Source organism: Labeo rohita, chromosome 2 (genome assembly GCF_022985175.1).
Source record: "Labeo rohita strain BAU-BD-2019 chromosome 2, IGBB_LRoh.1.0, whole genome shotgun sequence".
Taxonomy (NCBI): Eukaryota; Metazoa; Chordata; class Actinopteri; order Cypriniformes; family Cyprinidae; genus Labeo; species Labeo rohita.
Genome location: NC_066870.1, coordinates 23409681 through 23422540, shown reverse-complemented (window position 1 = coordinate 23422540; position 12860 = coordinate 23409681). Strand labels below are relative to the sequence as shown.

The window sequence follows — 12860 nt, the reverse complement described above, 5'->3', positions numbered from 1 at the left end:
TTTTCATTTATTTTACACAGACAGTAGTATAAATTACAATTTTTTCCACCTACATGTGAAAATACTAAATATTATATTAAATTAATGCCACATATATGCTATAAAATTTGCAGTACATATATACGTACAAGGAATAAATACTTGAAATATATTTAATTTAGTTAACTGATAAACAAGGGAAAAACTGCGACACCTAACGTAGTCGATATTTGCTGAGTTTCAGTTCAGTTTTGTGACAGAAATTAAACTCAAAAGGCAGAAAGCGACATTCAGGTTTTTTAAGTTGCTTATTTTACTGGTATGAGGAAAGTTGAAAGTAATCACGCCGGCGCACATAAACACAAAACATATCAGTTCCAGGCTTTCAGCATTGCTAACTTGACAATGCAGTTGGCAACGTTACTTTATCAGTAAAGTAAAACACAGTGAACCAAACATCCACGCACCTGCCTCAATGTGTCACCGTTAGAACACGACTTAAGTACAAAGTCTATAATTTACATAATAAATAGTAACATTTGGATGCATCGCAAATATGGAAATATTATGGAATATTTGGATTTGTGCCGAATGAGAGATGTAGGATACAAGAGCACAAAGCTCCATTTCGCAGACAGTTAAGTGCGCAAGCCTTTAAAGTAAACCCCTTTGTCAGTGAGAGACGCGTTCAGAATTAGCACATGGTCACTGTCTAGAGGGCTTTGTTTTCAAGTACGCAACTCCTGGCATTCGCTGTTCTTCTGCCAGCAGTTATCAAACAGAGTTGCATTACTGCGGGCGCCCATTCTGGATTGACGGTGAATTGCCTGTATTCGTTGTAAGGCCTCATGCACCGAACGGAGACACCCGTACCGTGACGGTTCGGTACGAATACATGTATTGTTACACCCCTAATATATATATATATATATATATATATATATGTATAGTGTTAATATTTTTTTTCATTCATGTCTTTATGTATATATTTAGTCAGTTAGTTAGCTAGCTATTTATTTATCTATTTCACTATTTTCCACAGTTCAAAAATCCCCTGCAGTACACTACACTATCTACGGTGGTCTTATTTTCTAAGCTCCCTCGGATTCAAATCTGTGTCCTTGGCGATGACATCGTCATGCACAGAAACACTAATCATTATTCTGAAAAGTGCAACACGGTGGTGATTATTCAGCTGTTGATCGGTTTTAATTACATGCACTCTGCATGCCGTTCTCACATCTTCCTTTCAGTACAGTGCATTTTACATATCGATCGCCACACATTCATTCCACTCCATGTCAAAGACACACGTACAACGGGAAGGGAAGGTGTGTTCGGTGCATTACTGTGGCTGACCTCAGATCCGCTAGGGGAGTTTGGCCTTTTTGCCTGCTTCCTTTGTCCCCCGCTGGCGCGTAGCCGACTCTGTCCAACTCTCTCCGCTCGCCGAATTCAGAACGCAGCATGCCTACAGCAGCTGGGCAGAGAAAGGCCCATGGAACTGTGATGGACTCAGTGAGGGGGAGACGAGCCTCTGCCAGCGCTGTTTGAAAGGCTGTCCTGCAAGCCAAAGAGTCTGTGTGGGTGTTTGGGTGTAGGCGAGTCTTCTGTATGTGCCTCACAGTTCAGAAGCATTGTGTAAACAGCATCACTGACCTCGCGCTGAAAAGACGGGACTGCAGCTGGTCACTGCATTCGCCCCTTTGATATGATAACAGATCGGGATTTCCAAAAAGAGAAACTGGGTTGCACATCATGAGAGGAGAACACCAGCAGGCACTGTACCTTTTACTGCTTCCTTGGGCACAGCTCCCCTCTGGGGGTTAACATTGCACCAAAGGATCCCCGGCAGAGCGAATTCTATGGTCTTTAGTCATACTGCCAGCTCAGATGGGGATTTTTCTGTTGTGAATGGAGAGATATGTGCGCTTGCATTAGTTTTCTTTGTTCCGAAGCTTTAGCAGCAGTTGACATTTACATTCAGAAGTTATTCAATACGGAAGCATCTGTGAGCTCAATAAAAATAAATACCCGATCAAAACACAGACATGTTTAAAAGAGATAACTTACATAAGAAGATGTCTTTGAATATGCTTGATGTTTCATCCCACACAATGCACTTCCAAAAACAAGCAATAACAAATCAATATATTAAAAGGTGTATTTTTTTTTTTTTTTGCTTATCTTCCACTAGCCAACAAGGCACTTGTTTTGAGTTTACAGTGATAGAAAAATAAGCTTTTCAGTTTCAGTCATTATAGAAATGCTTTATTACTCATTAAGCATGGTTAATTTATGGTAATACTTGACAATTATGTTCATTAACATTTGTTCATTCATTATGTATCATGAACTAATAATGAAAAATACAGCATTTATTAGTCTAGGTTCATTTCAATTTCTACATATATTAATGCATTATGTATACATTTAAATTAGCATGAGCTCATGTGTTATGAAAGAACATGAATGGCTAATAAGGAATATATGTTTAGAAATGAACATTAATTTAGATTAATGAATGATGTAAGGTTCATATTACCCAATGCACTACTTAATGTTAACAAACTGAACCTATTGTCTATTGTTACCTAATTTATTCTACAAGTATTATTGTCCGGTATGTGGATTGCTGAATATTCGGCTGTTCATGAGATGGTAATGCAAATTAGTCAAAAGTTTACATACACCTTGCATACACCTTTGTGTATTTGAACCCTTTCCAACAATGACTGTATGATTTTGAGGACAACTGAGGGACTCATATGCAACTATTACAGAGGGTTCAAATGCTCACTGATGCTCCAGAAGGAAAAGCGATGCATTAAAAACCGGGGGTGTAAACTTTTGGAAAGAATGAAGATGTGTACATTTTTCTTATTTTGCCTCAATATCTTTTTTTTCCCATTAAGTACTGCCCTTCAAAAGCTACAAAAGATACTTACATGTTTCCCAGAAGACAGAATAAGTTCAATTTTCCCTGATCTTCAAGTTTAAAAAGTTTTCACCCCCCAGCTCTTAATGCATTGTGTTTTCTTTCTGGAGCATCAGCGAGTGTTTGAATCTTCTGTAATAGTTGCATATGAGTCCTTCAGTTGTCCTCAGTGTGAAAAGATGGATCTCAGAATTATACAGTCATTGTTGGAAAGAGTTCAAATACACAAAAATGCTGAAAAACCAAATAATTTGTTGGAGCTGAAAGATTTTCTGAAGAACAGCAGACAGTTTAACTGTTCAGTACAAACAAATGACTCATGAACAACAATCACTAAACAAAACAAAAAACAGCTATGGATCATTCAGGTAACAACACACTATTAAGAATTAACCGTATGTAAACTTTGAAACAGGGTAATTTTTATTAATTCAACTATTATTTTCTCTTGAGGACTATATGTAAACATCTTTGATGTGATATCTTACATCTTATTCAGGTCAGTACTATATAAAAAATAACATGCATTTTATATTAAAACTTTTATTTTGGTAAAATTCTGTAAGATGTAGGTAAACTGTATATGAGTCTACATTTTTTATTTATTTATCATTTTTCAGTACTATTTATTTATCTGTAAAACCTTTTCTGACAAGAAAAAACATCAAATGTACCTTTAAAGGATTTTGAGTAAGGAATACTACTACAAGAAACATATTTATGATTATGGAAGAACCATGACGCACTATCCTACCCATGTGGAGCCTTGGGATGATGTAGTAGCTCCCATTCGTGCTATTATCTGTAGACAATCACCCCGTTGGTGCTGCACAAGGTGACGGCAGTGACGACCAGCAGGGAGCCGTTCCGTAGGGATTTAGCAACCTGGTAGCAGCCGGTTTCCAAAGGCAACGAGTATCTGCAAAAGAAATCAAACACAAAGTCATGTAAGCTATAAGCAATTGAGACAGAATGTAATTTAATGTTTTCATGGGAAACACAAGAGATGAATTATGTCATGCAGATGATGCCGGTCCACAAAGTAGAATTAATAAGCCAAATGGATGGAAAGCTCAGAGATGCTTGTGTGGAATTATAATGGGGGGAAAAAAGCCATACAGGGGTTTGAAAAGAATCGCTTTTGTGTTCTGTTGACTTGATGCAATTTACTACTTCAGTCACTCAGCAAAGGATATTTCAGAAGCATTTGATAAACATTGCCTGAGCTTCCGCAGATTGAGTCCAATTTCACTCTTTATATTGATGTTTGCCGGTGCAAAGTTTTGCTGAGCAGTTTCATTTAGTTTTTTTTGCATTGTGTAGTTCTGTTTTTTTGCTGAAAGCATGATTTTGTCATTTCTTATTTGCTTAACTTTGGCGACTAATCCTTCTTTAAAAATCTATAGTTAAAGCTGCTTTCGCAATACAATGCAGCCCCTGGTGGGAGGGTTTCCTAAGCTTATTTTCTAGATGATGCCCTCAAAAAAAAAGCAGCATGTGCCAGTGTTTTAGTTCACTAAACAGAAGCCTTTGAAGTTCTGCATGAAACAGAGGGTTTTTAGAGAAAAATTTTAAAAAGAGAGCAAAGACAGAATGGGACATTTAAACAGATTGTGACATTTTAAGCTTTTGGCTGAATAGGTGGACAAACTGTTTAGAGTGATTCAGTCGCCATCTGTTGAAAATGAAGTCTTTTCGTTTCAGGTTTATTTTCAGAATGCAAAAATAATTGAGACAGGCTTTGGACATACTTACGTAAAGCCTGCTTCTGATTTGTTTTACGTCAATGATTTATCACCAAGCGTAAATGCATCCTGGACCTTTTGTACTTTAAGTCAATGTTTTGAAATAGACAGTGTATTAGTTGCTGTAAAGTCTGTGAGCTATAATTAACTTCAAATTGGTTCCACAGAACACTGAAAAAGTGAAAACATGTTGTTATTACTTCAAGCAGCTATTTTTACCTTACGTGACCCTAATTTACTTCAGCCAGGCTGATTTAGTCATATTAAATAATATTTCTGATTTGAATAAAACTTTGATTTTACCACATGAAGCATATTTTGGATTACCTGACAAAACATTTTTATCAGGGAAGCAAAAATAAAAACAACAGAAAACTATATAAATCTGCAATGCAATTTATGAGGAAGTGAACAAGAGTGAAACATTGGACATTTCTGTATAGGGTTCAGTAAATGTCTCAGTGTCTGCAGTTGAGAAGGGAGGCAATATATCATACTTACAGTACTTTAGTTGACAAGAAGTTCCTATTTTATTTTACAGATACAAAAGTCCAGATGCACTGGGTACAAATATTTCTCAGAAGCCCTGAGAGTCTGATAGTCTGTCACTCCAATCAAATTCATGTCAGTTCTGATCTGATTTCATACTGAAGTAAAGTGTGAAGGTCATTAGAGTGAACATGATGTCCATGGAATTGAATGTCCGGCCACTGGAGGCAAAGAAGCAAACACATCTTAAACGGATACAGCTTTTTGTGAGGAGCCCAGAAATGGTTCTTCTGTAGCATTGCTGCAAAAACACCCTTTTGGAACTTTTTCAGAGTGTAATTAATCTAGAAATACAGCTTCTGTCATTGACTCACCAATGTTGTTCTAAACCCACATGACTCTTTAGTTGAATATCCTAAAAAAAATCTTTTCATATAATGAAAGTGAATGAGGACTAAGGCTATAAATCTACAATATTTCAAAGAAACCATAAAACTATCATAAAAGTGATCCACAATGCTATATTCCAAGTCTACTGCAGTCATTAGATAGCTTTGTGTGAGAAATTCTAGTCGTTATTCACTGAAAATCTGGACATCTGTTCTCACTGGTTTGTTCATAAGAAAATGGCTGATTCATGAACTAATCAGTTATTTCGACTTGATTGATCATTTGATCCCACTAGAAGATCATTAGTGAAAAACAACTAAAATGTCAGTCTGTTCCTCACAAAAAGCAATTGTGTGACTTCACATGAGTTGTGATATAAAGCATGAGCGATAGCAGTTGTTAAATTATGCTTTTTCCCTCCATTTTTTTTGGAGCTTCACAGTCCCAAGAATGATTTACTTTCATTTGAAAAAAAAAAAAAAAAAAAAAAAAAAAAGAACCATCATGATATTCTCAAGAAAGTCTTTAAAATAAAATACTATTTTAGAACAAGATGAGAATGAGCAAAAATTATTACATTTTCATTTTGCAATGAACCATCCATCATACTGTCCTGGCAATTCATAACTATTTTAATTTTTTGAGTTTGAGTTTCATCTCATTTATTCATTTTTGTTTGATCTGCTTAAAAGAATAGTTCACCCTAAAACAAAAATTACCCCATGATTCACACTCATGCAAGCTTTATAATGGCAGTGGATGGCTGTTAAAATTCAATAGTCCAATAGAAGTCCAATAGGATTTTTGGCTTATATCAAAATCCTCCAACATTTTTCTTTACAAATCCTTATTTTGTACTTCTAATTTTTATTTATTAACCCCCCAAAGCTGATTGGAGTACTTTTTATGATAGATGGATGCACTTTATTGGACTTCAGCTGGACTATTGAATATCAACAGTCATTCGCTGACATTATTAAAGCTTGGAAGAGACAGGCCATTTTTCAATATAACTCAAATTGTATTCATCTTAGAGAAGAAAGTTATATACACTTAGGATAGCTTGAGGGTGAGTAAATCATGGGGTAATTTGCATTTTTGGTTGAACTATCCCTTTAAGTCCCACTGAGGGTTAGGCTTTTGTGTAGCTTCTTCTAAAACAAATTTCTAATAAGTTTTCCAACTAATTTATTAATTTGCCACCAATTTGCCTAAACAAGTTTAGTTATTCATGAGATCTGTCTGGAACTTCACCCATCTTAAACTTCCTCCCTTAAACCACCATTCTCAAAAAAAACAAACCTTCACAACTGTCATCACATAGCAATTTGAATAACTTTCAATGTGTTCTAATGACATTTAAATATATCAAAATAAGTTCTTCCTCAATATTTCATCAGCTGGCGTTTTTAATTTCTATTAAAATCGGAGGACCTAAAGGCAGGCGCCAAGCTAGAAAAATCTAATTAGAGCATTTAGCATGGCGCTCCTGGTGAGTAATCAAGATTCAAGCTAATTTCAATGTAAAATCAGAGCATCTGCTACTTGACTCTGAAAACAAAAAGCCATCGGTGCACAACACAATTCTTCATCCCATTAACATCATTGCTCAATTTACAACAAAAAGGCAAAAAAACTAGTTTAAAACGGCACACTAATGGCTACTTGACAAGTAATATATATTTTGTTCTAGAAAATAATTTAAGGTTCTCCTGGAGGGAAATGTTTAACTGTCTCAAATTAGCGAGGAAGTATTGTGAGCCACTTATTATTGTGCTGAGCACAAACACGGCTGCAGAATGCACCGCCAGCACAGGTTCACAGGGGAAAAGAAAGAGACTCTAATTGCTATTCAGATTTCCCCTCCTTCATTCACCAAACTCTGCATAGCACTAACCACCATCCACAAGGAATTCTAAAGCAGTAACAATGACTTTGCTATGCAGTCCACTATTGAGCAGAGGACAGAGCGTTCATTATATGCATCCGATAAAGGCGTGTGTCTGTTTTAATGAGTGAAAAGTTTGAGAGGTGAAGACCTATTTTCATAGAGCGCACCTACTGTCCTCCGCTTGATTGGCAGGCTCATACAAATGGGCCAGAAGACCCAGTTTCAATCCAGCAGAGCGAGGTGTTGCAGATCAGCAGTTCTCTATATCAGGCGTATGTGTGTGTGCTGTACAGATGCAGCCTGCAAGTTAAAACCTGATGCAGAAACCAGCTGAAAAGACTATAGTTGCCGCTGACAGGTACGATAGAAACAACAAATACAAGAAGTTAAAATACAACAAGCCTATGCAAGGATACCCAGGTGCAATGCCCCCGTAGTTAAGGGAGTATTAAAAAGTCGAGCGTTTTGGGTGATAGTGTCCCGCTCCCCAGCAGAGTTCCAGGTGCTATCAGCTGGTGCTAAAACCCTTTAATTAAGACCATCTATCATCATTAGCTTATGGTTGGACAGCCACTGCTTTCGTTAATTAACTCTTAGAGATTCTCACGAACCGTATTAAGCCCAATAGGCCATTCCTTTGGGTAGAGTCTTTACAGAAGTGCAAGCTTTGTTCAATGTACATAACCCCAGGAAAACAGTGACAGATTGTTATTGGTTTCATGAAATGCATATATGGTAGATACACGGAGCATTTTGAAAGATGTATGTCCAGCAATGATGTCAGAGTTACAAAAGTTGTCGAGAGTTGCATCATGTAAGCTCTATTGTGTTATGTACTCGCGTTCGCCCCGCATTACAATGAGATGCATCAATATTCAGCACCATGCAATATTTATGCACGCTTAGCCTTATTTTCTGCTGATATCAGCATTTTCTTTTGCTCCCGCACCTTGCGCACACATATAGACGTGCGGTTTTCTGTTGTACCGATGACCGATGAAACATAATGGGTTTTAAAATCCACTATGTGCATTAAACCACTTACTCTGTTTGTTTTATCTCGCAGGGAGTTTAGTCACTGGAAAGTGAACAGCTTGGTGACAGAGAAGAGAGACTTCTTCAAAGCCCCGCTGCCTTTGGCGCCAGAGTTTTTACGCAACCTCAGGCTTCTAGGGAGAAGGCCGAGCCTTCAGCAGATCCATGAAAATCTGATCAAGAAATATGGCACTCATTTCTTGGTATCAGCCACATTGGGAGGTAAGCCAATATTTCATGAGATCTATGTTAAAGGTGAATTTAAACAGTTGTCTGGTATGTCTGATCATTTCTTTGAAGTCTTTCACATTTTTAATCTTTTTTTTTTGCCTTCACTGACTCATTTAAAATGGTCCTACAGTGTGACAAATGAATCTTAATGCAATGGATTAGTACTTTTTTGTTCTTTTCTTTTTCTTTTTTTTTCCCTAAGCACAAATTTTCCATGTACTTTCTTACAATTGCGTAAAAGCTGCAGGCATAGTAAGTTACTGTAATAAATTTTGATAAATAAGGAAACTTTGTTTAAAAAGTTTGTTTAAAAACTGCCCATATACAATGCATCTCATTGTCTACAGCAATATAATACATTTACATTATAGTGCCTATGTAGAAGCAGTGTTACTGTGGAAAGGTTACTGTGGAAATGTAACAGATTACAGATTACAAATGACCCTATTTAAAATGTAATAATTAGTTCATTACAGTAGTAGTAAACACTGATTACTGTCAGACTTTCAAAAACTTTCATATCTTGAATTAAAGAAGTCCACTTCCAGAACAAAAATTTACAGATAATTTACTCACCCCTTTGTCATCCAAGATGTTCATGTCTTTCTTTCTTAAGTCGTAAAGAAGTTAGGTTTTTCGAGGAAAACATTTCAGGAAACTCATGGTGCCCTGAGTTTCAACTTCCAAAATGCATTTTAAATGCGGCTTCAAACGATCCCAAATGCTGTTGTAAATGATCCCAGCCGAGGAAGAAAGGTCTAGCGAAACGATCGGTTATTTTCATTAAAAAAAATACAATTTGAATACTTTTTAATCTGAAATGCTCGTCTGTCTTGCTCTGCCTGATCTCTTGTGTATTCTGGTTCAAGACAGTTAGGGTATGTCAAAAAATCGTATTTTCTCTCTAAAATTCAGAAATCATTTCAAAATCATCCTACATCGCTGCAGAGGTACCGACCCAGTCTTTGCAAAGTGAACATGCAAAGAAGATCAAACACCCTTAACAAAAAAGGTAAAACAGTGATATAGAGTGATTTTGAAGCTGAGGGAGAACATGAGATGTTATGTTTTTCAACATACCCTAACTGTCATGAGCCAGAAAAAAACAGAGTTCAGGCAGAACAAGACAAGACGAGCATTTGAGATTAAAAACTACATAAATTGTATTATCTTTATGAAAATAACCAATCGTTTCGCTAGACAAGACCCTTCTTCCTCGGCTGGGATCGTTTACAACCGCATTTGGCAATGTTTGAAGCCAAATTTAAACTGCATTTTGGAAGTTCAAAATGCTGAAATGTTTTCCTCAAAAAAACATAATTTCTTTACGACTGCAGAAAGAAAGAAATGAACATCTTGGATGACAAGGGGGTGAGTACATTATCTGTAAATTGTTGCTCTGGAAGTGGACTTCTCCTTTAAGATTATAATAATTCTAAAGCACAGCCACCACAAAAAATTTCTATTTGTTCAAAATATACTCAAAATCGCCTGAAGTTGAAAAAAAACTCTGAGCAGAAAAGCACTTGACGTCATCGCGTTTTTTTTTCCATTGTCCAATCAAATGAATAGAGAGACGGGCCTTCCGTTGTTGTGACAAAAGTTTTACAGTTGCTTAAAAAGTCCAGAGATTGCACTGATGGAGGGGAAACTTTTGTTGTCTATCGTGGGTTACCCGGAGCTGTATTTTTTAAGGTTTTTGCTAATATGACAGTTTACTTAACAGCTAAAAAACAAAGATTTTAGAGAGCTTGAATTATTATCCTTTGATTAGATGGACCTTTCTCACATTTCCGGGTTTCTCATAGCGGAAGTCGTCATAGTTGGGTAAAATCCGAGAGCAGTGAATGGGTACCACAAACATATTTTTTGCATTCCCATTTGCTCAAATAGCAAAAGAAAAACTACACGATAGTGTTTTCACGACTTCAAATTCAATCAAAATCAATCAAATTTTTGTAACTTCGAAAAGGTGGTATAATACAAAGTATAGTGTTATAAATGCACATACATATTTTTAAAAATCAAAATATAAAAAAGTTTAAAGGATTCATGATGATGATGACCGTTAAAACGCGTCATCACATGTTTGTGAAAAGGGTCCATTGACAGGATTGCTGATTTGATGGTTGCCTAGCAACATAAAAAAGCCGCACCGCACTGCTCTTTTTTAAAAGTCACCAAAAAAAGGCAGTGCGGTGTGCCTTGCATTTTCAGACCTCAAAAACGCATTAACAAGACAACAAAGGTCAAGAACACTGCACTGGTCTCTTCAGTGAAAAAGCCTTTAATAGACTGGGCTAAATCATTAAAACAATTAAAAGTGTAGATCTACACATTTCGGCTTCACAGCCTTCTTCAGGACACACATCATAAGCTCAAACAAGTATTCTTAAACAATCAGTAGGCAATCACAAGCAGCTGGTTAATCAAAAACCACATTTTTGCAGTGAGAGGCGCCTTTTTAAAATTGTTTTCTATTGGCAGTGAGTGTTACGCGAGCTGTTTATGCACCTCGGGCGCCTCGCATTAACTGCCTGCTGCGCTTTGCATTTTTGCATTTTGTAACCCCCTTTGTAATTAATAACATTTTCATAAGTAACTGTAATTTAATTACATTTTTGTGATTAAATTTCACAATGCCATTTATGCTCCCAAAACTGTGTAGAAGTTGCACCTTTAAATAATATTAAAACACAGTATATCACATTTTGTGTCACGGTTAAATTAATTGTACTCTTTAAATGTATAAACATGAATATGTATTATAGCAGCAATTTGCAAGAACGTACTAAGGTACTGTATACTAAAAGTCATGATAATATATTAGGAATTATAGGCTTTATGTAGGCTTAATAATAACATTATAGGCTTGATATAAATTTTCCAGCATTTTTAAAATAAAATAAAATAAAATAAAATAACACATGGATTTACTATCCATACACTGAGTCTGACATCCTTGGCATAAGTTTAGCCATTATCAGACAGTATTTTTCTCTTCTCCCTCTGGCACCCACATAATAAGTAGGGCAGCACGTCCCAGTGGTGGATTCAAATCTTTCAATGTGTCTCTAGCAAAATGTTGCACGTTACCGACACTAATTATGATGTCATTTATTGGTGGATGTATGAAGAGAATCTGCAGAACTTCAGAGACAGGGGAGACGAATGAAGTGGTAAAGCTACAATGAACGCTGGTAATTAACGGCTCAAAGCAAAGGAAATGGGGGGACTGTGCTATTGCGTGCATATTAATCAGACTAAAACGAATAACACCACTCAAGCTCCACACATACACAGGTACAGCAGATGCTCCTTAACCCAGACAAGAATATTTATCTGGATTTCAGGCTTAGTCTCAGATCAAAAAATAGCATTTACTATAAAAAAAAAAATCTAAAATTGATCTTCAGAAGAAATCTGTGGTTATAACAACCTCCCTTTGGGATAAACTCCCTTTTGTGCGTGCCCTTTTCCTTCCTTCAAAATCGTTATTGCTTCTTGGCCTTAACTTCTGTGATTCATATTTAACAAATCCTTGAAAAACGTAGCTTCATCTCACAGTCCATGGTAAACAACTGTGTGAAGACTTGATATATTTTATCTCATGGTTTGGTTTGCATGCATCTTTCCTAAGGAGAGGAGTCACTCACGATCTTCTTGGACAAACAGAAGCTGAGCAAAAAGTCAGAGGGCAACGGAAACAGCTCCGTGGTCTCCCTAGAAATCTTGCACCAGTTGGCGGCGTCGTACTTCACAGATAGAGAAAGCACCCTGCGAAGACTCCACCACCTGCAGATCGCTACATCTGCCATCAAGGTAACAGATGACACGGCTTCTTCCTTTCTGATCCAACCTAGACTCATTTAAAAAACAAATGTGTTTGTGGCCACATTTCTGCAAAATGATATGTTGTTTCTTGCCAAAATGTTCAGTAGGTGGCACAGAAAGTACATTCAGTTTTCTTCAAAGCACATGAAAGTGAATCTGCCAATATTTTATTATTTTGGTTGTTGTATATATCACAGCATTTTGAAAATAAAATGCCTGAGGGGCTAGCAAGTTACTGCTCTATTACACTTGAAAATAACATACCACCTACAAGCAAATGTGATATAAAAATGGATTTGCCATGCCATTTTAGCTTGCTTCTTTAAGT

At 36.6% G+C, this 12860-nt stretch overlaps 1 protein-coding gene across 1 annotated transcript in view; it reads left to right on the top strand.

Moving 5' to 3' along the window:
* The window catches only part of brinp2 (bone morphogenetic protein/retinoic acid inducible neural-specific 2), a 117038-nt gene that overhangs the window by 45569 nt on the left and 58609 nt on the right, over positions 1 to 12860 (top strand). The window contains 2 exon segments of the mRNA XM_051134684.1: positions 8499 to 8689; positions 12339 to 12520. Coding sequence (XP_050990641.1) covers positions 8499 to 8689; positions 12339 to 12520 — 373 coding nt within the window.